Source organism: Myotis myotis, unplaced genomic scaffold (assembly GCF_014108235.1).
Source record: "Myotis myotis isolate mMyoMyo1 unplaced genomic scaffold, mMyoMyo1.p scaffold_m19_p_40, whole genome shotgun sequence".
NCBI lineage: Eukaryota > Metazoa > Chordata > Mammalia > Chiroptera > Vespertilionidae > Myotis > Myotis myotis.
Window position 1 is genome coordinate 610,256 of NW_023416347.1, and position 26,870 is coordinate 637,125.

General features: G+C 45.2%; 2 protein-coding genes across 4 annotated transcripts in view; one reads left to right on the forward strand and one right to left on the reverse strand.

The window, feature by feature from the left end:
* CUNH15orf40 (chromosome unknown C15orf40 homolog) overlaps positions 1 to 26,870 on the reverse strand; it is a 77,049-nt gene that overhangs the window by 27,586 nt on the left and 22,593 nt on the right. Inside the window, exons 5-8 of the transcript XR_004967165.1 lie at positions 17,099 to 18,017; positions 13,460 to 13,511; positions 13,193 to 13,366; positions 12,960 to 13,083 (exon numbers count right to left, since the gene is read on the reverse strand). The gene's annotated coding sequence lies outside the window, so the exon portion shown is untranslated. The remainder of the gene's footprint in view (positions 1 to 12,959; positions 13,084 to 13,192; positions 13,367 to 13,459; positions 13,512 to 17,098; positions 18,018 to 26,870) is intronic.
* On the forward strand, positions 17,268 to 25,784 carry RAMAC (RNA guanine-7 methyltransferase activating subunit). 3 transcript variants are annotated; one of them, XM_036306232.1, is made up of 3 exons: positions 17,268 to 17,374; positions 23,251 to 23,429; positions 24,365 to 25,702. In XM_036306232.1, the coding sequence occupies exons 2-3, from the start codon at positions 23,260 to 23,262 to the stop codon at positions 24,549 to 24,551; spliced, it is 357 nt and encodes a 118-aa protein (XP_036162125.1). In that variant the 5' UTR covers positions 17,268 to 17,374; positions 23,251 to 23,259; the 3' UTR covers positions 24,552 to 25,702. The 3 variants fall into 3 exon arrangements, with proteins under 3 accessions (XP_036162125.1, XP_036162127.1, XP_036162126.1); XM_036306234.1 differs by having other exon boundaries at positions 17,345 to 17,369; positions 24,365 to 25,784; XM_036306233.1 differs by having other exon boundaries at positions 17,362 to 17,477.

Sequence of the window (26,870 nt, forward strand, 5' to 3'; positions counted from 1 at the left end):
TGCATTCCTTTCCCTTTTCCATTCCCCTTTCCCTTCCCTTTTGCCATCCCTTCACTTTACCCTTCCCTTTTGCCTTCCCTTCCCATTTCCCCTCCCTTTTGCCTTCCCTTCCCTTTTCCCTTCCCTTTTTCCTTCCCTTTCTTTTCCTTCCCGTTTCCCCTCCCTTTTGCCATCCCTTCCCTTTTCCCTTCCTTTTTTCCTTCCCTTCCCATTTCCCTTCCCTTTTGCCTTCTCTTTTCCCTTCCATTTGGCCTCCCTTCCACTTTCCCTTCCCTTTTGCCTTCCCTTTTCCTTCCCTTTTTCCTTCTCTTCCCTTTTGCCTTCCCAACCCTTTTCCCTTCCCTTTTGCCTCCTTTATTTCCTTCTTTTTTATTCCCTTTTTCCTTCCCTTTCCTTTTTCCTTCCTTTTTTGCCTTCCCATCCCTTTTCCTTTCCCTTTTGCCATCCTGTCCCTTCTGCCTTCCCTTCCCTTTTGCCTTCCCCTTTGCCTTCCCTTCCCTTTTTCCTTCCCTTCCTTTTCCTTTCCCTTTTGCCTTCCCTTTTGCCTTCCCTTCCCTTTTCCCTTCCCTTCCCTTTTCTCTTCCCTTTTGCCTTCGCTTTTTCCTTCCATTCACTTTTGCCCTCCCTTCCCTTTTTCCTTCCCTCCCCTTTTCCCTTCCCTTTTCCCTTCCCTTCCCTTTTCCCTTCCCCTTTCCCTTCCCTTTTCCCTTCCCTTTTGCCTTCCCTTCCCTTTTCCCTTCTTTTGCCTTCCCTTTTGCCTTCCCTTCCCTTTTCCCTTCCCTTCTTCCTTCCCTTCCCTTTCCCCCTCCCTTTTGCCTTCCCTTCACTCTTCCCTTCCCTTTTTCCTTCTTTTATTCCCTTTTGCCTTCCCTTTCCTTTTTCCTTCCCTTTTGCCTTCCCTTGCCTTTCCCCCTCCCTTTTCCCTTTCCTTCCGTTTTGCTTTCCTTTCCCTTTTTCATTCCCTTCCCTTTTTCCTTCCCTTCCTTTTTGCCTTCCTTTTTTCTTCCCTTTTCTTTTTCCTTCCCTTCCCATTTCCCTTCCCGTTTGCTTTCACTTCACTTTTGCCTTCCCTTTTGACATTTCTTCCCTTTTGCCTTCTCTTTTCCCTTCCATTTGGCCTCCCTTCCCCTTTCCCTTCCCTTTTGCCATCCCTTCCCTTTTGCCTTCCCTTTCCCCTTCCCTTTTGCCTTCCTATCCCTTTCACTTCCCTTTTGCCTCCCCTTTTTCGTTCTTTTTTTATTCCCTTTGCCTTTCCTTCTCTTTTCCCTTCTCGTTTGCCTTCCCTCCCTTTTGCCTTCGCTTTTTCCTTCCATTGCCTTTTTTCTTCCCTTTTGCCTCCCCTTTTTCCTTCTTTTTTATTCCCTTTTGCCTTCCCTTCCTTTTTACCTTCCCATCCCATTTCCATTCCCTTTTGCCTCCCCATCCCTTTTCCTTTCCCTTTTGCCATCCCTCCCTTTTTCCTTACCGTTTGCCTCCCCTTTTTCCTTTTTTTATTCTCTTGTGCCTTCCCTTTCCTTCCATTTTGCCTTCCCTTCCCTTTTCCCTTTCCTTTTTCCTTCCCCTTTGCCTTCCCTTTTGCCTTCCATTCCCTTTTCCCTTCCCTTTGCCTTCGGTTTTCCTTCCCTTCGCTTTTTCCTTCCCCTTTCCCTTCCCTTTTTCCTTCCCTTTTCTTCCCTTTTTCCTTCCCTTCCCTTTTCCCCTCCCTTTTGCCTTCCCATCCCTCTTCCCTTCCCTTTCCTTCTTTTTTTATTCCCTTTTCCTTCCCTTTTCCCTTCATTTTTTCCTTCCCTCCCCTGTCCCCCTCCCTTTTCCCTTTCCTTCCCTTTTGCTTTCCTTTCCCTTTTTCATTCCCTTCCCTTTTTCATTCCCTTCCTTTTTGCCTTTCTTTTTCCTTCCCTTCCCATTTCCCTTCCCTTTTGCTTTCACTTCACTTTTGCCTTCCCTTTTGACTTTTCTTCCCTTTTGCCTTCTCTTTTCCCTTCCATTTGGCCTCCGTTCCACTTTCCCTTCCCTTTTGCCTTCCCTTTTTCCTTCCCTTTTCCTTCCCTTCTTCTTTCCATTTTTCCTTCCCTTCCCTTCCTTTTTACCTTCCCATCCCTTTTCCTTTCCCTTTTGCCTTCCCTTCCCTCTTTTCCTTCCCTTTTCCCTTCATTTTTTCCTTCCCTTCCCTTCCCTTTCCCCCTCCCTTTTCCATTTCCTTCCCTTTTGCTTTCCTTTCCCTTTTTCATTCCCTTCCCTTTTTCCTTTTCTTCCTTTTTCCTTCCCTTCCCTTTTTCCTTCCCTTCCCATTTCCCTTCCCATTTGCTTTCACTTCACTTTTGCCTTCCCTTTTGACATTTCTTCCCTTTTGCCTTCTCTTTTCCCTTCCATTTGGCCTCCCTTCCCCTTTCCTTTCCCTTTTGCCTTCCCTTCCCTTTTCCCCTCCCTTTTCCCTTTCCTTCCCTTTGCCTTCCCTTTACGTTCCCTTCCCTTTGGCCTTCTCTTCTTCTTTCCCTTCCCTTTTTCCTTCTTTTTTTATTCCCATTTGCCTTCCCTTTCCTTCCCTTTTACCTTCCCATCCCTTTCCCTTTCCCTTTTGCCATCCCTTCCCTTTTGCCTTCCCTTCCATTTGCCTTCCCTCCCTTTTTACTTCCCTTTTGCCTTCCCTTCCCTTTTGCCTTCCCTTCCTTTTGCCTTCCCTCTTTTCCCTTCCCTTTTTCCTTCCCTTCGCTTTTTCCTTCCCTTTTGCCTTCCCTTTTGCCTTCTTTTTTTATTCCCTTTTCCTTCCCTTTTTCCTTCCCTTCCCTTTTCCCCTCCCTTTTGCCTTCCCTTTCCTTTTTCCGTCCCTTTTGCCTTCCCATCCCTTTTCCTTTCCCTTTTGCCATCCCTTCCCTTCTGCCTTCCCTTCCCTTTTCCCTTCTCTTTTGCCTTCCCTCCCTTTTGCCTCCCCTTTTTCCTTCTTTTTTTCATTCCCTTTTGCCTTCCCTTCCCTTTTGCCATCCCTTTTGTCTTCAGCACAGAAGTTCTCCCACTGTAGACACAGCTGATTCCCACAGATAATTGGCCTGGAGGTCAATTCCTCCCAGTGATACCAACAACAATCAAGGCTTAACTACAACAAGACTGTGCACACAGCCCACAAAGGGGTGCACCAAGAGTGTCCACCTCAGGTAACTGGGGAGGCTGAGCCACTGGGCCCTATAGGACACCTAGCACACAAAGCCACTCTATCAACACAGGGAAGCATATAAAATGCGGAGACAAAGAAACAGATCACAAATGACAAAAATGGAGGAAAGCAAACTACTGGATATAGAGTTCAAAACCATGGTTATAAGGTTTTTCAAGAATGTTCTAGCCCTAACCGGTTTGGCTCAGTGGACAGAGCATCAGCCTGTGGACTGAAAGGTCCCAGGTTCAATTCTGGTCAAGGGCATGTACCTTGGCTGCACGCACATCCCCAGTAGGGGGTGTGCAGGAGGCAGCTGATCAATGTTTCTCGCTCATCAATGTTTCTAACTCTCTATACTTCTCCCTTCTTCTCTGTAAAAAATCAATAAAATATATTTTTTTAAAAAAAGAATGTTCTAGAAACCGCCGATAAATTTAGTGAGACCCTCGAGGATATGAAAAAGGACCAACTAGAAATTAAGCATACACTGACTGAAATAAAGAATAATATACAGAGATCCAACAGCAGACAAGAGGATCCCAAGAATCAAGTCAAAGATTTGAAATATGAAGAAGCAAAAAATACCCAACCGGAAAAGCAAAAAGAATCCAAAAATATCAAGATAGTGTAAGGAGCCTCTGGGACAACTTCAAGGGTACCAACACCCGAATTATAGGGGTGCCAGAAGAAGAGAGAGAGCAAGATATTGAAAGCCTATTTGAAGAAATAATGACAGAAAACTTCCCCTACCTGGTGAAATAAATAGACTTACAAGTCCAGGAAGCGCAGAGAACCCCAAACAAAAGGAATCCAAAGAGGACCACACCAAGACACATCATCATTAAAATGCCAAGGGCAAAAGACAAAGAGAGAATCTTAAAAGCAGCAAGAGAAAAACAGTGTTATCTATAACGGAGTACCCATACTACTGTCAGCTGATTTCTCAACAGAAACTATGCAGGCCAGAAGGGACTGGCAAGAAATATTCAAAGTGATGAATAGCAAGAACCTACAACCAAGATTACTTTATCCACAAAGCTATCATTCAGAATTGAAGGTCAGATAAAGAGCTTCACTGATAAGAAAAAGCTAAAGGAGTTCATCACCACCAAACCAGCATTATATGAAATGCTGAAAGGTATCCTTTAAGAAGAGGAAGAAGAAAAAAGGTGAAGATAAAAATTATGAACAACAATTACTTATCTATCAACAAGTGAATCTAAAAATCAAATGAATAAAAAATCTGATGAACAGAGTAAACTGGTGAATATAATAGAACTAGGGGCATAGAAAGGGAGTGGACTGACAATTCTGGGGGGGGGAAAAGATGTGGGGGTGCAGGAAGAGACTGGACAATAATCGTACACCTATGGATGAGGACAGTGGGGGCGGGTAAGGGCAGAGGGTGGGGTGGGAACTGGAAAAAAGAGGAACTGTAATAATCTGAACAATAAAGATTTATTTTTTAAAAAAAAGAATACACCTTGCATTCTTCAATTTTTACAATAGAATGCAATGTTTTGTGCCCATAGTAGGCCATGACCAGGCCTGTCCGTGGAAAGCACCAGTGGACACAAATGGAAAATTCCCAGGTCTTGTAGTGTAGGTACAGGAAAAGGGGTAAGTTCTGGAACATACAAGAAGGATTTCAAGGCCCAGGAGGTGGCTGTCAGGCCCAGGTGATGTGGCCTTCTCCTGAGTAGAATGATGGCTTATATGGGGGTACAAGCTGTTTCTGAGTGATAAGCAGTACAGCCGCAGTTCTGTGTGCTTGGGGCCTGGTGGCCCTCTCACTTTGCGTGGACTCCCAGGACGCACCAGACTTTGGGTGCACTTCCATGAGATACGTAAGAGGCAGGGATTGTGGGGCCTCCCTGCCTGATTGTCTCCCGTTTCAGGAATAAACCAAAGTAAAAGTAAGTAAGAACGGAGTCTGATAAGTCACTTGAAGCCTGACAGACTCCAAGTTCTGGCTGGAGCGGTGTCTAACGTGGAAGCCAATGGATCTTGCTTCAGTGCCACAGGACATCTGCATTCGAGTTTCTCCCCACAGAGGGCGATCTTGACTGGCCTGTCATGGGGATCTATTTCTCACAACTCAGCACAATTGCGTGGTTCAGTAGGTTCCTCGGTGTCCCTTCTATAGGAAGAAAGCCGAGTCCAAATCTCATTTCTCCTGCTTCCCTGTGAACCTTGGGGAATTTGCCTGTCACCCCCAAGCTTTGTTTGTAAAAGAGACACAATGCCTTTCTAGCTAGGTGACTATGAGGGTAAGAGATGATGCAAATATAAAGCTCTTCCCAGTCCTGGCACATAGTAAATGCTCAGTGAACAGCAGTGGTTGTGGCATTCACATTCTGACATGCTGTTTTCACAGGACTATTGACAAATGGTGGCATCAGAATGTCTCCCTATTTGAATCAGCCAAGTTAGAGTGTTTTACTTTGGTTTGAAACCCAGAGTGGAAGAAGAGGGGGAACTAATATTTGTTAATCCTTATAATAATAATTTAGGAGGTAGAAAGTAATAATCATTATAATCTCACTTCAGAAGTGATGAAAATGAGCTTCTATCTTGGCTAAAGTCCTTCAGGTTAGTAGGCATCTAAAGCCAATGCCCGCCCTAGCCAGTTTGGCTCAGTGAATAGAGCATTGGCCTGCGGACTGAAGGGTCCTGGGTTCAATTCTGGTCAAGGGCACATGCCCGGGTTGCGGGCTCGATCCTCAGTAGGGGGTGTACAGGAGGCAGCTGATCAATGACTCTCGCTCATCGTTGATGTTTCTCTCTCTCTCTCTCCCTTCCTCTCTGAAATCAGTAAATGTATATTTAAAAATAAATAAAGCCAATGCCTTTCTTACCTAAAAATGCTGAAGATCTCTGTAGAGCAAAGCTCCCCACTGGTGGGAGGAAGCAGACTCTGACCTGTCACGAAGGAAAACAGACACAACCCTCCCCAACGTCTAACGGATATGCTGAAATCCAAAGCGACCTGCATTTCCCCAAGTGAGCTGGTACCACAACCCATTGCAAATGTGAGGGGCCCCTGAGAGACTTGGGAGAGACGAGGAAGAAAGAGAGCTGTGAGCTGGCCTAAGGGAAATGGAGCAGCCATGGAGTCTTGCTCTGAAGATTATTCAGCAGAAAAATGGCCAGTCTCCATCCTCCATACCCAAAACCCAGATTTCTCACAGGGTCTTACTTCTGGCAATCCAGTGTGCGTGTGTGCGTGTGTGGGGTGTGTGTGTGTGTGTAGGGGGTGCGGGTGTATGTGTGTGTATGTGGGGGGGGTTGAGGGGGTAGGTGTGTGTGTGGTGTCTGTGGGGATGTGTGCGGGTGGGGGTAGGTGTGTGTGTGTGTCTGTGGGGGTGGGTAGGGGTAGGGGTGTGTGTGTGTGTGTGTCTGCGCGCATGTGCATATATGTGTGTGCCTGCCAGTTGGAGATTCACCACCTTCAGTAATTTTCTCCTGGTTCATGTCACTGGGCTCTGGTTTTTCCCCTCACTGAAGTCTCTGTAGCTAAGCTGGAATCACCTTTTCCCACACTCCACTGGATTGCCATGTACTATTTTACATAATATGCTACATCATCACTATCTTCTACTTGACTTTTCCAAGTTGACTTTAAAATATGTGTTCCTGCCGAAACCGGTTTGGCTCAGTGGATGGGGCGTCGGCCTGCGGACTGAAGGGTCCCAGGTTTGATTCCGGTCAAGGGCATGTACCTGGGTTGCGGGCACATCCCCAGTAGGAGGTGTGCAGGAGGCAGCTGATCGATGTTTCTCTCTCGTCGATGTTTCTAACTCTCTGTCTCTCTCCCTTCCTCTCTGTAAAAAATCAATAAAATATATTAAAAAAAATATATGTGTTCCTTGTTTTTGTTTTAATTCTCTTTACTCGGCCAACATTAAGCCTAGGAATATACTGGATATTGATAAATACTTGCGGAGTGAAAAAATAAGGTCACAAATCCTAAGAGAGTGTGTAGATGAGGGTTTTCTCTAGAATTCTGTGTGAACAGAAATAAAATATAAATTACTACGTTTTGTGTTTAGTTGACAAAAAAAATGAGCAAATTAAAGTGAAAGGCTAATGGGAAAAACAGTAATTTTCGCTGCAGAGAAGTAATGTGTTTTCAGCTCATTTCTAGCCAGTTTAGTCATGGGGGTTGTCAGACACCTTCCTGAGAAGCTCTCAGGGCACATGTGCCACCCGAGGGAACATATGGGAGCCGCCATCGGGTGCAGAGGGGGTGCCCGAGATAACTTGGACACACTCACTGCCAATGTGTCCGATCCTGTCGGAGGATTCACCTTCCTCTGACTCACTTTCTTAAATGTTTACCTTCATAGCTGCCAACTGTGGGAGTCGGCTTTCAACTGTTCTGATCATCTACTGTGAGAAAATGTCTAGGTTACGTCACGATTCCTGGAACCTCAGAGCATACAGTTTGGAGTTGGAAGATGGAGACATCGGCAAGTCTGAGTCCTTCATTCATATGTTCACAAACGCTGCTGCATGCCCTGGGGAGTGTGAGCCTCGCACGAGGTGCTGGAGATGCAGGGACATCACACGCGGTCCCTGGACTCCTGGCACTGACATCCCAGCCAGGACGATGAGCATGAATACAGACAGATTCAATAAAGTGGCGCCGCGATGAAGGGGTGCCCAGGGAACACAGATGCTGTGCACAGGAGGGGAGCTGAGAGTACATGGTTGAGTGTTTACTGAGTGGGAAAAGATTAGTCAAACATAAAGCTGGAGAGGAAGGTGGGAGGCAGATCAATAACCATTTACTGAACGCCAGCTATGCATCACGCTGCCAGACTCAATGCTAACTGCCAAAGTAAAAGACACAGCCTCACTCTCAAGGACTTTATCATTCAGCTGGATGTAAACAAATTACAATACATTGCGATGAACATGTGACTATATATATTAAAGATATAAAGGGGGGCAAGGGGGGAGATATAAAGAAAAAATATTCAACCCTAGCCGGTTTGGCTCAGTGGATAGAGCATCAGCCTGTGGACTGAAAGGTACTGGGTTCAATTCCGGTCAAGGGTACATGCCATGGTTGCAGGCTCCTCCTGGCCCGGGCCCTGGCCAGGGCTCATGCATGAGGCAACCAATCGATGTGTTTCTCTCGCATCGATGTTTCTCTCTGTCTTTTCCTCTCTCTTCCACTCTCCCTGAAAATCAATGGAAAAATATCCTCGGGTAAGGATTAAAAATAAATAAATATAAGCAAAAGGAAAAATTGGAGGTGGGGACAAAGGGGGGGGGTATTATGGAAGGCCGCCTGAAGCTCACACAATAGGCTAAGATTTACCAAGTGGCCCAGAGAGGGGAGGACACTGCAAACAGAAGGAACAGCATGTATACAGCACAACAGGGACTCTCCCAGGAACCTGAAACACTTGGATATGGCTGTGCATTTCACTGGGGAGAGTGGCAGGAGATGAGGCTACACAGATAGGACAGAACTAAATCTTAACAGGCTGTAATTCTATACTGAGGAGTTTATAGTGTATCCTAGAAGCAATTAGGAAGGTGGATAGATCAAGGGATAGATGTCAAGTTTGTGTTTTAGAAAGAACCTACTGCCAGCTGGGTATATACACAAGAACTGGTTATATTTTCAATTCTTTTCTGTGTGTTTTATTTATTTTTTAATCCTTACCTGAGGATATTTTTCCATTGATTTTTAGGGAGAGGGGAAGACAGAGAGAAATATCGATGTGAAAGAAACACGTCGACTGGTTGCCTCCTGCACACGCCCCAACCAGGGCCCAAGCCAGGGAGGAGCCTGCAGGCAAGCTATGTACCCTTGACCGAAATCGAAGCCCGGTACCTTTTGGTCCTTAGGCCAATGCTCTATCCACTGAGCCAAACCGGCTAGAGCTCTGTGTGTTTTATATCAATTTTTAAAAAATATATATTTGCATTGATTTCAGAGAGGAAGGGAGCGGAGAGAGAGAGAGAAACATCATGATGAGAGAGAATCATTAATCGGCCGCCTCCCGCACGCCCCTTACCCACACGAGCCTGCAACCCGGACATGTGCCCTTGACTGGAATTGAACCTGGGACCTTTCAGTCCGCAGGCTGACACTCTATCCACTGAGCCAAACCAGCTTGGGCTTATAACAATTAAAGAAAACCCCTCAACTAGCAGGACAGAGAGGGTCTGCAGGGGAGCAAAGCTGGCTACAGGGGCCCGTGGGAGCCCTTGGTCTACAGGAGAAGAGATAAAAGAACTAAGAGTGGTGGAAGGAAATGAGAGGAGTGGCCTCAGAGGAACGGTCAGGAGCTGAAATCCACAGGACCCAGGGAGGGGCTGGGCGTGAGGGATGAGAGAGAGGGCGGAATCCAGCATGGCTACCAGGTTTCTGGGGTGGGTAACGAGAAGGAAGCATTCTTCGAAAATGTAGATAGAGGTGGATGAACAGGTTCAGGAAGAAAGGTGAACACACATCACATTTACACATGTGCTGGAGAGGCCTGTCGGACATCCGGATAGAAATTTCTAGTAAGCAGGAATATTTATGAGTCTGAAGCTCGGGTATCATGGATGGCTGGAGACATCAGCACAGAGCTGGAAGCCATAAAAGAGACTGAGTCTGTATAGGTAACGTAAGGAGCGCGTAGATGGGGCTATGGGGACACCAAAGTTTAGGAACAAGCAAGGGAATGAGGAGTTGGCCAGAGAGAAAGAGATAGAGAAGAAATAGTGACCCAGGGCAGAGGAGAATCGCGAGTTAAATAAACTGAAGGTATTACATAAACGGAAGATTTGAGAGAAACGATCGTTGAATTTGGCCCTAGTTCAACTCTGCCCTAGTGAACTTTGCCACAGTGGTTTCAGTGGCCTGTCTGGGGGCAAGAGCAAGGCTGCACTGGACAGGAAGGGGGAGGGGACCCTGCTCTTTGTTAAGAGACTCCCAGTGCGGAGAAAGGAGATCCGAGATACTTGGCGGAGAACACGGGATTGAGGGCAGGGTATCGGTTTTGTTTTGAGACTGGAGAAACTTGAGCAAACTTACATGGGGGGGGGGGGGGAGCCAGGAAAGAGGGAGAGTTGAAAACAGAGAAGAGAGAAGGAATAACTGCAGGACCAACGCCCAGAAGAACAGTGAGCGCACCGGCCAAAGACACACAGCAGCAGATTGAAAGACAGAAGGTGAAAGGGGTCAGGAAGAGGTCACACTGTAGGGATGGGATTGGGAAACAGAGGGAATTGATGCCAGAGCCTCAATTTTATCTGTGAAATAGGAAACTAAGTGAAAAAAAAGAAGGCCCAGAGGGGTGGGTGGTGACTTGCATAACTGTTGGTCTGCAAACTGGCTCCCATACAGTGAGGGGAAGGAAAGATGAAAAAAGAGGCAGATCATACCATATTGGTGGTGGTTTGTGTGTGTGTGTGTCTTTTTAATATATTTTTATTGATTTCAGAGAGGAAGGGAGAGGGAGAGATAGAAACATCAGTGATGAGAATCATTGATTGGCTGCCTCCTGTATGCCCCACACTGGGGATCGAGCCCGAAACCTTAGCATGTGCCCTTGACCGAAATGGCATCCCGGGACCCTTCAGTCTGCAACAGACGCTCTATCCACTGAGCCAAACCGGCTAGGGCAGTGGTGGTTTTAATAAGCCAGGTAACTTACATACGAGGCTTGTCATGGCAACTGCAAGATGAGCGGATCTCTGCACCACCCACCCAAATCTTAAAAGTTTATACAGAGGCCTTCACTGGGTTCCGTCCAGATGGTCTCACCAGCAGCTCACTCCCTCACAGCTGTGTCCTTGAAAATGGCTCTGGCTGTGGGGGCGGTGGTCAGAACATATGTTCCAAGGACAGGGGAGGAGGGGAGGAGCCTCAGACTGTGGGGGTCCAGCTCCCGTGTCAACCGCTGGTCACGTCCTCTCAGTGATCTCCTCCAGCAACAACCCACAGGGAGTCCGTCCAGTGTCTGGACTCCTTGCCTGATGCTCCTTCTATTCCCTCTGCTATACTCACTTATGTTGAAGATACCTTGCATCCCTTGAATGCCTTTTTCTAAATGGGGTTTTTTGTACTTCCCTTTGAAAGACTATAGGCAAAAGGGACGTATGTAACACTTGCAACAATAAAGAATTATTTTTTAAAAATTATAAATAAATAAATAAATAGGTAATAAAAAATGAAGACTACTAGGCAAGGCTGACTTTACACACATGTAGACCAGGCCGCCAGTCACCAAGGACAATGAACTCGCCAAGACCCTGGACTGAGGCCCAGAAGACATTTCCCTCTAGAATGGGGATGACGGCAGAAGCTCACTCTCAGATCAGGATTCTGACCTAGTCATGCCACTTCAGAGTGCCTGGGCAGCGGTTCTCAACCTGTGGGTCGCGACCCCTTTGGGGGTCGAACGACCCTTTCACAGGGGTCGCCTACGACCATCAGAAAACACATATATAATTACATATTATTTTTGTGATTAATCACTATGCTTTAATTATGTTCAATTTGTAACAATGAAATTGGGGGTCACCCCAACATGAGGAATTGTATTAAAGGGTCGCGGCTTTCGGAAGGTTGAGAACCACTGGCTTAGAGAATGCTTTTTAACACGCAAACTGTGATGATGGCTTCAGTGAAGAAGATTCTGGAAAATTACCTGGAGGAGAGATATTGGCAGTTTGTGGGAAGGAGTGGTTGAGAGTCAATTCAAGTAAATTCACAAGTCTCTTGGCCTCTCTGCCCATGTCCAAGGTCCCTTCTCACTGTAACATATTTGATGAAGACGTGGGTCGGATCAAGGTACTGAAGTAGATTACTACAGCCAGCCCATGGAGCATACCAAGTGGCCACAAAAAGTGAAGGAAGGACATAAATATTAGTACCATTATTTGCTTTGGATGGGCCCTGCCAAATGAAATAGAAATCGGCAGATATTGTGTAACTCAAGTCCAATCGCTTCCCCTTAGAAAACATAGTTTGTGTCATTATTTATGTAACAAACATTAGGGAAAAGGAGAGGAAAATACCTTCATACCACAATCACAGATTTTAGAATAGGAAAGACTGGTTCCAACCCATTAAGCCCAATCCACGACTTTTTCTTCCCCAAGATTGTTCATCTTCCCTTCTGTAATTTCTTCAACGATAGTAACTGGCTTCTATGGTAAACAGTAATACTCAGGCAGCAAAGAAACTGGTAACCAGCACTGGCTTGCTTCCTGCACTCTCCTGAAAGTAGTCCCTGACACAAAGAACTCCTTATGTGGGAGGATGACACCGAGGTAGAGAACTGGATTAAAATCTTGTAGAATCTGTTCAAAACAATTCCATGTAACCAGAGCCACAGGAGTACAGACGTGAATCCAAACCAATGCCTCACAGCCCTAGCCAGTTTGGCTCAGTGGATAGAGCGTTAGCCTGCTGACCAAAGGGTCCCAGGTTCGATTCTGGTCAAGAGCAGGTACCTTGGTTGCAGGCTCCTCCCCGGCCTGGGCCCTGATAGGGGCTCGTGCAGGAGGCAACCAATCAATGTGTATCTCTCACATTGATGTTTCTCTGTCTTTCCCTCTTTCTCCCTTTCTCCCTAAAAATCAATGGGGGAAAAAAATATCCTTGGGCGAGGATTAATTAAACCAATGCCTCATATAACCTGAAATATTTTCTTAGATACAAGATACAAGAACTTCATGTAAGATACAAGAACTCTATCACAAGCTAGGGATCAGCCATATGACCTGGGTCCTACCTATGAGATGTACCTTCAAGAGGATTTTTCAGAGAGGCGCAATGTGAGGAGACAGGTACCTTGTGGAGTTCACTTTCTGGTGGAGAAGCTGCCGGAACAGAGCCTCTGCCTTCTGGGGGTCCACTCCCACTGTGCAGTCGGAGAGCCTGGGCTGTGCAGCCGCAGTAAAGTCGCTTAGTGTGGCTAAAGATTTGTGGAGTAGGAAATGAAAAGGAGAAAAACAGTGCTTCACCGAGGAAAAAGCAAGGCCTTTGGAAGTATCAGGCTTGATCAAAGTCCTGCTGCCACTTACCAGCTGTGCCCTTGAATAAATCATATGCCCTCCTCAGCCTCAGTTTAACCCTCTTTAAAACGGTCATTGTCCAAGGTCCCTCGCTGCCTCTGAAAGCAGGGCTCTCTCCATGCCAGGATTCGCCAGGCCTACTGGTGGTCTACTCCACCTCCAGATCCCTGGGTCAAAGTGAGGCTTAAAAGCATGGATAAAATTAAGTTAATTTATGAAGTGGCTAGAAGAAAAAACACTGAGATGTAGCGCTAGTAACAGAGATAGCAAAGTCACCTGACAACGGGCGATCTTCTGCATGTGCATCAACAGGCCCAAGGACATGACTCTGCAGCAGAATATCATAACTGGTGATAACAATGACCTTGAGTTGCCAAGAAAAGATCAATTTATGCCAAAACCAGGGCATTAAAATACTCTTGTTTTGGCATAAAAGTAAGTACTACATTCTATGTATACTTCCATCAAAAGTGGTTCCAGCCGAACCGGTTTGGCTCAGTGGATAGAGCGTCGGCCTGCGGACTCAAGGGTCCCGGGTTCGATTCCGGTCAAGGGCATGTACCCTGGTTGCGGGCACATCCCCAGTGGGGGGCGTGCAGGAGGCAGCTGATCGATCTCTCTCATCGATGTTTCTGACTCTCTATCCCTCTCCCTTCTTCTCTGTAAAAAGTCAATAAAATATATTTAAAAAAAAAAAAAAAGTGGTTCCAGCCCTGGCTGGTGTGGCTCAGTTGTGGAGTGTTGTCCTGTGCACCAAAAGGTTGCTGGTTCAATTCCCAGTCAGGGCCACATGCCCAGGCTGTGGACTCAATCCCCGGTAAGTGGCACGCAGGAGGCAGCTGATCCGTCATTGTTTCTCTTTTTCTCTCCCTCTCCCTTCCTCTCTCTCCAAAAACATAAATGAGTATTTTTTTTAAAATGGTTCCGCCCTAACCGGTTTGGTTCAGAGGATAGAGCGTCAGCCTGCGGACTCAAGGGTCCCAGGTTCAATTCTGGTCAAGGGCATCAGGTTCGATTCTGGTCAAGGGCATGTACCTTGGTTACGGGCACAACCCCAGTGGGGGGTGTGCAGGAGGCAGCTGATCGATGTTTCTCTCTCATCGATGTTTCTAACTCTCTTTCCCTCTCCCTTCCTCTCTAAAAAATCAATAAAATCTATTTTTTTTTAAAAGAAATGGTTCCAATGAAAATGTTTTTGATGTTTAAAGGCTAAGAGTCAGTTATCTGGAAAATTTCTATTCGTGGAACAGATTATCTCTCAGAAAATGAGATGGAATAACTGATAAAATACCATAATATGAGAGAACACTATGGACAAAAATAGTTTCATTTGAAAATTGGCTGGAGTACCTAGAATTTTTCACAGAAACTCCCAGAAGCCAAGCTCCCAAGTGCCATTTATGAATTAAAAGAAAAGAAATACACACTTTTCTGTGTGAGTCCCGATCACCTAGAAATAATGCCATCACCAGCTGGCCGTCAGTCACTCTCCTTTTTCCTGACACCTGTCTCCTGATACTAGGCTGGGAGGCATTTTCCTGAGTTTTTCCATTGCTACATTACTACCCACACATTTATTCCAATTTTCTCTTCAAGTTTACATTTCCTATTCCTGCCTCTTAAAGATGAACATTTCCCGAGGCGTAGGCCTTGGCCTTCTGCTTTTCTCTATAAATTCTTCTCCTGTGGGAAAGATCCTAACACACTGATTTCAACCCTTTTGTCTCATGGATGACTCATACATCTACAACCTTTCTTTCTTCAGCTTCAGTTCTATATATTTTTTTAATATATATTTTTATTGATTTCAGAAAGGGAGAGGGACAGAAACATCAATGATGAGAGAATCGTTGATCAGCTGCCTCCTGCACGCCCCCTACTGGGGATGGAGCCCGCAACCCGGGCATGTGCCCTGACCCGGGAATCGAACCATGACCTCCTGGTTCATAGGTCGATGCTCAACCACTGAGCCATGCTAGCCGGGCCAGTTCTGTATTTCTAACAACCCCCTAAAGACAGTTCACTACCATCTCAAATTGTACAAATCTTTTGGAGCTCTGAGCTCATTTTTGCTTTAAAACCAACTTACCCTCAGTCCCAACTTCCCAGCCTTAAGGAATTGGGAATCTTCCCTGATTCCTCCTAATCCTTTTCTCCCCTGGTCTGCTCTGTGACTAAGGATAATACTATCCAATTATTGTGACCTTGGTCTTCCCGCTCTCCTCTTTACTACCCAGCATTAAGACTATCCTATCTGCCCGTCCGTACGATCCTGTTCACTGTTGCCAGGTTAATGTTTCTGTAACATTTACTGAGTGCTTCCTTTACACAAAGCACAATGTCACACGCTGCAGGATCCAGAAATGAATCAAACAGAAGTCTGTTTAAAGTCTAATGAAGGGAGGGGAAGACTTGCATGTAAATAATTTCAGCTTTAAGTTAGAAAGTGGTAAGAACTGAACGGGTGCAGTATGGGTGTTCTGGGCAAAGGGAGAATGAAAGGGGAACAGCAGGAAATAAAGTTTTGCATCCAAGGTAATAACTTTGGCCTTTAATCTACGGACAACAGGGAGCCGGTGATTTTGGATCAGAGCTGTGCTTGATTAAACCACGGCAGCTGCAGGCGAGATGAGCTGGTAGGGCCTGGGCTGGAGGAAGGGCCTCGCTGAGGTGCCACATTTCCACTGTTCAGGGGATGACGACGGGAACTCTGGTAGCGGTTCTCAACCTGTGGGTCGCGACCCCTTTGGCGGTCGAACGACCCTTTCACAGGGGTGGCCTAAGACCATCCTGCATATCAGATATTTACATGACGATTCATCACAGCAGCAACATGACAGTTACGAAGTAGCAACGAAAACAATTTTATGGTTGGGCCACAACATGAGGAACTGCATTTAAAGGGCCAGAAGGTTGAGAACCACTGGATTAGGGGGAAGCAGTGGGTAACGTGGATGAATGTGAGAACTACTGCCGGGGCAGAACCGACCGAATTTAGTCACGGACGGGGGCAAGAAAGGAAATAAATGGCAGCGGGTACTGACATTCATGTATCCACGCTGGAAACTGGTGCTAGTATTAACAAAAAGGGTGCACAGTCTGGACAGCCATTCGGGAGGTAAGAGGCCAAGTCGTGCCCTCGCTGGTGTGGCTCCGTGGATAAATCGTGGGCCTGCAGACTGAAGGGTCCGGGGTTCCATTCCGGCCAAGGGCACATGTCCGGGTTGCGGGCGCGATCCCCAGTAGGGGGCGTGCAGGAGGCAGCCGATCAACGTTTCTGTCTCTCTCTTCTCCCTTCCTCCCTGAATTAAAAAAAAAAAATATATATATATATATTTTAAATATATTTTATTGATTTTTTACAGAGAGGAAGGGAGAGGGATAGTTAGAAACACTGATGAGAGAGAAACATCCATCAGCTGCCTCCTGCACACCCCCTACTGGGGATGTGTCCGTTAACCAAGGCACAGGCCCTTGACCGGAATCGAACCTGGGACCCTTCAGTCCGCAGGTCGACGCTCTATCCACTGAGCCAAACCGGTTAGGGATATATATATATATATATATATATATATATATATATATATATATATATATATATATATATATAATTTTAAAGAGGCTAAATCATGTTTGGGGTATTCCGCGTGTATACATACACCTGCAGAACATTGGAGAAGAAACTGGCCAAGCCCCTTGGAGGCTGCTGGGTCCTGACGAATTAGGCTGAAGAGGGTGGGGATGGGGTGTTTGGGCAAAAACACCTACGAAAGGGACTATGAACTCTTACGGCCGAGGCCCAACCTGGCAGGAGGTGAAGGCACCGCGTCCCTGAAGCCACCCGCTCAGCCTGGCGTCCTGCCGGAAGCAGCCTTTCCCTCCCTTCTCTGCAGAGTTCCCATCCTCCGTCCCTACCCGCCACCGGCTCCCAGTCACGGGGACTTAATACCCGGCGACGTCTTTTCCTGCACGGCCGCCCGGCAGGCGCCGAGCGCACAGGTCCCGTCATCGCAAGAGAGTCGCGTTCGGCGGTTGGCTCCGCCGACGGTTCAACTGTGGAAACCGCCGCACGCCGCGCCCCACCTATCGCGAGACTTGACAGGCGCACCTGCGCGGAGCTCGCCGGAAGCGGAAGTCGGGGCTGTCGGATTCCGTCTGACAGGAGTGGCTCCGCTACCTCGGGGAGGTGAGGTGAGTGTGGAGTCGCTCTGACGCGTGGGGGGCCGGAGGTGGGTTTCCTGCGCGTTTCGCCCGCCGAGCTCGGCCCGAGCTGAGGCGACACCGCGCTGGGCGGGTGAGTTGCCGGTTTGGGCGCCGGGAAGGAGGGAGGCGGTGGAGCCGCGGTGTCCTCGGTCTGCGGTTCCAGGTCCGGGCGCTTTCGCCAGATCGGAAGCTCCTTACCCTTCACGGCCAGTCGTTTCCTCCGCGCTGGACGTCCACGGTGCGCCCCTGGGAGACCGGTTCCGTTGGGCTTTGCGGGGGAGTGACCATCGCGGTGGCTTCCAGTCCTTACCTTCCTCTGTCTCACCTCCTGGGGCAGCGCAACCCCATTCTGCTGAGTCCTTTCCCAGGCAGCCGCCTGCAGCCAGAAGAGCTCGGTGTGGTTTTATTTGTGGTAAATAAACTAATGTTGGGGCACAGATCTGAAAGGCGGTGCGCTTGTATTTCATCGGGCAAGAACGTGAAGTTGTTGCTCGTGCTGGAGCAGGCTCATTGGCGTTGCAGGCCCCGAGGACACGCCTTCGTGTCATCATCTAGCAGCAGCTAGATTCTAGCTCTTCGCTCGCACTTGGTTGGTTTTGTTCATTCTCCCCCGAGGATTTGTTCCCGTTGACTTTTAGGGAGCGTGGGAGAGAGAGGGAAAGACAGAGAGAAACATGATGGAGAGGAACACAGCCATTGGTTGCCTCCTGGTCGCGGGGGAGGAGCCTGCAGCCAAGGTACCTAACCTTGACCGGAATCGAACCGAACCCGGGACCCTTTGGTCTGCGGGCCAGCGCTCTATCCGCTGAGCTAAACCGGCGAGGGCCTCGCTGGCTCTCGAGTTAGCGTTGGAAGGACTGGAGAGCGCATTTAATCCAACCCTTCAATTAACTGAAGCCCTTATGGCTCCTACCCACCACCCACCGCTTTTGAGGGTTTTCTTGAGAGTCATGTGTTTAAAAAAAAAAAAATTATTGACTTTTTACAGAGAGAAAGGGATAGAGAGTCAGAAACACCAATGAGAGAGAAACATGGATCAGCTGCCTCCTGCACACCCCCTACTGGGGATGTGCCCGCAACCAAGGTACATGCCCTTGACCGGAATCGAACCCGGGACCCTTCAGTCTGCAGGCCGAGGCTCTATCCACTGAGCCAACCCAGTTAGGGCGAGAGTCACGTTTTGTTTTGTTTTCCCTCCCACGGGTCTAGACAACCTAAACATTAAACAGCACAGCCTCAAATCCCGGGGATAAGTAAAGCTTGGATCAATTGAAATTCTATTTTTTTTTTATCTTAATTAAATTTCTTGCGGTAACATTGGTAAATAACATCCTATTTAAATTTCATTCTCATGAGTAATGCTAAATATGCTTACTTATGGGAGAACATAAAAATAGAACGGCACATTTGCCTTGCCTTAGGATTCTTACTGCCCATCTGGTTAGGTATGGGCCATCGTTCTGATGATTTCTGTGATCCCTATAGAAACTCAGACATGAATTTTAATTAGCGGAATTTATTCTAAATCATACATTGGATTTGAGATTTTTGACAGCAGTTTGCCAATCCCAGACCATGGAAAGTCTGGTGTTTAATAGGGATACTCTCTAAGACAGCAGTAGCCTGAAAGGTAAAACATCTCTGTTTCTTGCATCCGAGCAATGATTTCATTCTAATTTTGTTGGGATGAAGGTAGTATTACAAATATTTGCATGTTTGGAGGGATTTGGGGGAAAAGACAAACTAATGAAGCAGCCATTTTCCAATATCACATCTCTTTGTCAAAGACTTTGTCATATACATTAAAATACAGGAAGAAAAATAAGTTTGGGGATGTCAGATAAGAGGGAGATGTTGGGTTCAAAGTTTTAACACGGTGTCACAGGTGCCCCGAATCAGACAACAGGTTTTAGGAGTCTTGAGGCAAAGAGCAAAAGGATGGGTTTGGGTTCGGACAGGTAGAGGACGGGAATACTGACGCTGTTTGGTTGAAGAAGATGAGAGGTGAGGTCCACCTACAGAATCCTGCCAGGGCTGGCTTCCAGGATCTGGGTGAAGAGGAAAAGAAGTGAACTCTTTGTCCCCTGGTTTTTCTTTTTTTTTTTTTTTTTTTTTTTAAATATATTTTATTGATTTTTTACAGAGAGGAAGGGAGAGGGATAGAGAGTTTGAAACATCGATGAGAGAGAAACATCGATCAGCTGCCTCTTGCACAACCCCCCAGTGGGGATGTGCCCGCAACCAAGGTACATGCCCTTGACTGGAATCGAACCCGGGACCCTTCAGTCCGTAGGCCGACGCTCTATCCACTGAGCCAAACCGGTCAGGGCCCCTGGTTTTTCAAGAACTAGGCCTGTGCAGCCTAAGCCAAACCTTTTCTTAGATGCAGAGGGCTCTCTAAAAATGTGGATTATTGAGTGAATCCATAATTGTCCAGGAAAACCCAGCTGATACATATTGCAGGGTTTTTTTTTTAAATATATTTTTTTATTGATTTCAAAGAGGAAGGGAGAGGGAGAGAGAGATAGAACATCAGTGATGAGAGAATCATTGATCAGCTGCCTCCTGCACGCTGCCTACTGGGGATGGAGCCCACAACCCAGGACATGTGCCCTTGATGGGAATCAAAACCGGGACCCTTCAGTTCACAGGCTTCCACTCTATCCACAGAGCCAAACCGTCCAGGCCAGATTGCAGTTCTTATAGCCATTAGACAACATCTATAGTAGTTACTTTTCATTCGTCAGCGAATCTGGGACAAGAATACGTTGGATAGCATCCTCAAATACCTACTCTAGATTTTGCATTTTTTAAAAATTAGCTCTTTTTTTCTCTCCCTTTAAATAATCTCGGGTATTTTATCCTGGGATAAATAAGAGCTAGGCTTCCAGTAACCCCTTAACCATGACCCTGTCTTTTATTCCTTTTTTCAGTCAAGTTCCTGAAAGCTTAAGCCTATAATCAGTGTAGATTTCTACTTCCTTACCTTCCAATTACTTCTCCATTAATTGTAATCCTCCTTCAATCTGTACTTCTCTAAAATAATCACCTCCTAATGGCTAAACCCAATTAATTTTCTCTTCCTGGTTCTGTCACTGTACTATTCAACACTGATGACCATTCACTTTTTATCCTCGCCTTCTGTGATCTCTTCTGGTTTTTATCTGTGTGTGTCTTTATCAGTGTACTAGAGGCCCGGTGCACAAAAATTTGTGCACTCGGGGTGGGGGGTGGGGGTCCCTCAGCCCGGCCTGTGCCCTCTCACAGTCTGGAACCCCTCGGGGGATGACCACCTGCTGGCTTAGGCCCACTCCCTGGCGGGATTGGGCCTAAGCTGGCAGTCAGACATCCCTCTGGCAGCCCGGGAGCCCTCAAGGGATGTCCACTTGCCAGCGGGGAGCAGGCCTAAGCTGCAGTCAGACATCCTTAGTGCTGCTGAGGCGGCGGGAGAGGCTCCCACCACCACCACTGTACTGGCAGCCGTCAGCCTGGCTTGTGGCTGAGCAGAGCTCCCCCTGTGGGAGCACACTGACCACCAGGGGGCAGCTCCTGCATTGAGCGTCTGCCCCCTGGTGGTCAGTGTGTGTCATAATGACCAGTCATTCCCAGTCGTTCTGCTGTTAGGGTCAATTTGCATATCACCCTTCTATTATATAGGATGTTCTCCTATCCCTTCTTTATCTTCTACTGTGATGTTCTCCAGGATTCTGTTCTTTGGTATTCTTATTCCTACTCCTGAGGAATCCATTCATTCTCACAGCATTAATCACCAACAAATTTGCTGTTGTCCCCATATTCATCTTCAAACCAGTTCTCAGTCCCAAATAGTTAACTTTGAACTTACTCTCCCAAGTGGATGTATGTACTTTTTTTCCTCTCATTTCAGAGAGGAAGGGAGAGGGAGCGTGAGAGAATCATTGATCAGCTGCCTCCTGCAGGCCCATTACTGGGCATCGAGCCCGCAATTTGGGCATGACCAGAATCAAAACCAGGACCCTTCAGTCCACAGGCCAACACTCTATCTATTGAGCCAAACCAGCTAGGGCAGGATGTATGTGCTTTAGCTAACTTCAAGTGTATATCTTCACCCATCCTTCTTTCTATAGTTCCTATGGCACCATAACCTATCCAGTCATTTAGCCAGAAGCATGGGAGTTATCCTTTATTTCCTCTTCTCCTCCCAATATCTAGTCAGTGATTAATGCCTCCTGAAATTCTTTTAAAACTACTCTCACAGCCCCTGCCTCAGATTAAGCCCTCAGCATGTCTCCTGCATTATTGCAGTAATCTGCGTTTAGTCTAATCTCGCTAGTCTATCTCTACCCTCTTAGAAAAGTGATCTTTCTAAATAGTAAATTTGCTCTTGAGACTTCCCTGCTTAAACTACCTATGATTCCCCATTGCTACCAGAGAAAGTGCAAAGTTGTCTGGAATACGAAGTTTTTCACAATTTGACCACTGTCTACTTTTCCAATTTCATCTCTTCATATTCACTTCTCCCTTTATATTTACAACATATCTGTTTGTTCTACTAGACTAAGAGCCCTTTGGGGGCAGACTCCGTGATATATTGTTCATCTTTGTATCCCACGATTCTGGTTAGCACAGTACCTGTATTATAATAATCAAGAAATACTCAATTGAATGTCTAGAATACCCTGTCTGAAATTGTTTACTTCTTGGTTTTTCCACTGGTAACATAGTGTTACTTTTAAAAAAAAAAAAAAAACTCTAATAGAAACATATTTTTTTTTCAAGAGATATATCAAAAGTGCTTTATTCAAAGTAATGTTCATCACTAGCTACACATTTCCCCCATCTTTCAGGTATTTGGTGAATACTGTCCCAATAGAACTTTTCTTGTTTTGAGGCAAACCATTCAGAGACCCCATTTTCCACATCTTTGTATGTTTTGAAGTGCTAAAGTATGATGAAATGCCATCGATTGGAAAAAGTGGTCATCTGAAGGAGCAAGGTCTGGTGAATACAACGCATGCATTAATACTTCCCAGGCAAGATCTTTTAACGTGTCTTTAACTGGTTTTGAAATGTGTGATGGTGCGTTATCATGAAGCAAAATTACGTTGCTGTGTCTTCTAGAACATTCTGGTTGTATCATGATCAAAGCGTGGTTCAAATTGATTGTTGTCGGTAGCGATCAGTATTAAAGGTTTTACCTGGTTTTAGAAGCTCATAATACACCACACCTTCCTGATCCCACTAAACACAGAGCATTGTCTTCTTTCCGAAGAGATTTGGCCTTGCAGTACATGTTGATGGTTGACCTGGATCAACCCATGATTTTGTGCATTTGGGATTCTCAAAGTAAATCCACTTTTCATTGCCAGTCACAACTTGATGCAAAAAAAGACTTTCTTTGGTGCCATCGAAGAAACATTTTACTGATGACTTTTCGGTTTTCCATTTGTCTTTCATTCAGTTGATGTGGCACCCATTTGCCTTCCTTTAAAATCTTTCCCATTGCTTGTAAATGACTGGAGATTGTTTGCTGAGCAATGTTTAATCTTTCTGCAAGTTGTTTTTGAGTTTGACACGCATCTTCACCCAATAATGCTTGTAATTGTTGGTTTTCAAACTTTTCTGGTTGACCTGAACGTTCTTTATCTTTCACATCGAAATAATTACTTTTAAAGCATTTAAACCAGCGTTCACAAGTATCTTGAGATGGAGCATATTCACCATAAGCTTCCCGAAGTGTACCATAACTTTCAGCAGCACTTTTCTTCAAAATAAGGCAATGAATTAAAATTTCCCACAAATGCTCTTCTTTTGGCATGAAATTTGACGTTTTTAAGCATAAAAATATCTATGAAACTCTAATAGAAACATATTAAACACTGCAGAATTTCAGAATGACTGATACTCCTGAAGCTGTTCCAAATTTTGAAGAGATGTTTGCCAGTAGATTCACAAACGATGACAAAGAATACCAGGAGTACCTGAAACGCCCTCCTGCGACCCCTCCAATTGTCGAGGACTGGAATAGCAGAGCTGGTGGGAGCCAAAGAAATAGAGGCAACTGGTATGTACTTCTTCAGAAGAATGAATTGCAGATGGCTGATCCGAAGAGAGTAGCTTTAATCTGCTAGTCCAGAAGACCACTGAGGGCAGGGACCAGTGGTTGTTTTTTGTTGTTGTTTTTTGTTTTTTTAATATATATACTTTGATTTCAGAGAGGGAGGGAGAGAGAGAGAAATATCAATGATAGAAACAAAATCATTGATCGGCTGCCTCCTGCAAGCCCCACACTAGGGATGGAGCCCGCAACCGGGGCACATGCCCTGACCTGGAATTGAACTGTGACCTCTTGGTTCATAGGTCAACCCTCAACCACTGAACCATGCTGGCTGAGCAGACCAGTGTTTTTGTTCAGTATGATATACCTAGTGCCTGGCACTAATTAAGTGGCTGGTAAATATTTGCTTTAATATTTTATCAGCCCATGTATTTTTTCCTTAGTGTTCAATTGTGTGTCCCTGTGTGTGTTAATGTTGTTTTTTAAAACATTCCTTCTGTGGACTAATATTTTATATGCACATATACTTTAGAAACCTAGAGTCTTATACAAAACTTTGTATACAATTCCATGAAAAGGTAATGTTTCTGGTTTCATTTTAGAAAGTTTATACAGTGGAAGTTACTTCTATTTAATAATTCAAAATAGATAAAAGGAATAAATTACCATACTGTGTTTTTTAAACAATTGAATAGTTTTTAGTTTGATTGAAAACTAGCCTGTTGTAGTCTGCCTGTTTCTCTGCAAAACATGTCCAATGTACCTAGGAGAATGATTTAAATCTTAAGAATGTTTTTAATAACTGGTGCTATAACATCCTATAGAGAAAAATGTTTCTTATTCTTTTGTTTATTAAGTATTCAATTGAGAAGTCAAATGCAACAGGACAGATTTGTCATGTGTTTTCTTAAAAGACAAGTATAATTTTGTTGTTGTTGTAGGTTGCAAGATAACAGACAGTTTAGAGGCAGGGACAGCAGACGGGGGTGGCCAAGCGACAATCGATCCAATCAATGGCATGGACGACCCTGGGGTAACAATTACCAGCAGCACAGACAAGAACCTTACCACCCTCACCAGTATGGAAACTACGGTTACAGCCAACGGCCTCCCTATGGCTATTACTGATAGAAATGTCCGCAGCTTTTAGTAAAACTGTTTCCTTTGTTAACAAGACAAACATTTGCGTGTATTTTCTGTTGGTCATCATTTGCATCTGATTTTAGAAAATGAATTAATTTTTTGGAACTTGAGACATTTTTAAGAAAATAAGATCTTTCTGGAGAGATGTGATGGTTGCTGGGAATAAACACTTCCCTAAAAAAGTTGTGGATATTACTTCTACCTCAGACTCTTCGTTTCATGACTTAATAGTACTTTGAACTTGGTATATCTTTTCCTTGTTTGACCTTCAGTTCTGCTTTGTTTTACACAGAAATAAAATAGGAATTTTAAAATAGAAAATGCTTGCTTTTACTTTGTAATATAAGGAAGTATCCATGTACTTGGATGTGCTCATTCCTAAAATTTTGAGAGACTAGTAAAATGAACTAATGAATGCACAGCTATCCTTCGTCGTAATGTGTTGTACATTCAGAAGTTGGAAGGTAAAGCAACTGTAGTTATATTTCTTTTTGGGGGTCTTGTTATGTGACTATGGTACTTTCTAATTACTCTTTAGGTATGAGCTCCCCAATCATTTTGGTCTCTTTTTATTTTTAATCTTCACCTGAGGAGTAAGGATATTTTTTCCATTGAGTCTAGAGAGTGGTAGGGAAGGGGGAGGAAGAGAGAGGCGATTGGTTGCCTCCTGCACTCCCCCAACTGGGGGCAGGGATTGGACTTCCAACCCAGGTAGGTGCCCTTGACTGGGAATCAAACCAGCGACCCTGTGTGTGCAGGCCAGTGCTCTAATCATTGAGCAACGCCTGCCAGGGCTTGGTCTTTTTAAAGGAATATCAAGAATAAGACTGTAAAATGAGGAAGGAATCATTCTCAATTTTAGTGTCTTGATCTAATGATCTAGGGTGGGATTAAGGCACAATCATTTTGTACAAATTCTAAACCTAGTAGGTAAAAATTTATACATTATATAAAAGTGTGACAAAAACTCTGTAATATTCCCCTTCCTCTTCAATCTTGTGTAAAATAAGGTTGCATTATTTGACTTTACTTACTTTTATGGTACTTAATGTAGGTTGATTTTACAATGTTATAATCATTTTCAAATGTGCACCTTTCTGCATTCTCTTCTATAAACACTGTGATGCTGTAACGTCCTTTCAGGGTGATCATTATATTTCAAATAATTGTAATGGCCGTTACATGGTTTTATTTAAATAAAATACTTAGATTAATCAATTTCTGTTTTGGCAGCTAGCCTACTCAGTGTGGTGAGATGGGTTTTTGTCTTTATTACTCTGTCCTTCACGTCCACTGAAAACAGTTTATTTGGTTTAAAAATAATATTAAAAGTTCAAGTTTCATCATAGGTCGAAGGAATTAAAAGGCAACTTCCTAAATCTGCCTTCTCCCTTAGCATTCCGCTCTCGGCCCTTGAGGCTGACTTCTCCAGGTATCGCTTCTCCATGCTCTGGATCCAACTCTCCCCTGTCTCCCTGGCTCCTGAAGAGCCATCCTCTCATGTAACTCATTTTTGGGACAGCTCTAATGAACCACATATTCACACTCAGTGTAAATAGAGGAGGGGTTTCCTCTGGCCCTCTCATCACATCGGTAGGCAGCAAGCCAGTGCTGCTCCATGATGGTAGGTCTTGACGCTTCACCTATTTAGCCTAGAGAGTTAATGGCATGACTGTACCCCAGGATGTTCTCTAAAAGCAGATGGGTTATTAAAAACATTTATCAGCTGATACAGCCCAGTCACTCCCAACGGGAACAGCAGCTGAGCACAGCTTTAGAGCAGGATCCTGGAGGCCCTCTGCTGTGTCCGCTTTTGACACTAATTAGGGAGATCGAAGTGTGCACAGCAGGGTTGGAGGGAGAGGCACCTCAGGCAGCGCAGAAGAAAGGTGATTTTCCAACAATATTTAAATATTTTAGCACTGATATAGTAGGGTATATATGACCTGACGACCAGCCCTGCTTGAAAATAGTTAGAATCTTCCCGATGAGTTATTTCTGCATTCTGCATGAGTTATCGACGTTATGTGCTGGCCGTTTTTCTTTTTTCTTCTATAAACAGCAGTCACTATCAGACTGCCCACAATGTGCTCAAAACCAGGAGAAATAAAAGACATGGTTTCTGCTTCCTGCATAGGTACAAAATAACATCAAAAAATGTAATGATACCTTAAGAGAATTAAAATAGTGTCAAATGGAATTAATCTCAAATAGAGTGTCGTCACAGCATACAGCATTAAGCATAAGAAGTTCTGGCTTCTAGTCCTGTCCTTTCAAGGTATGTGACCTTGAGGAAATCACTTC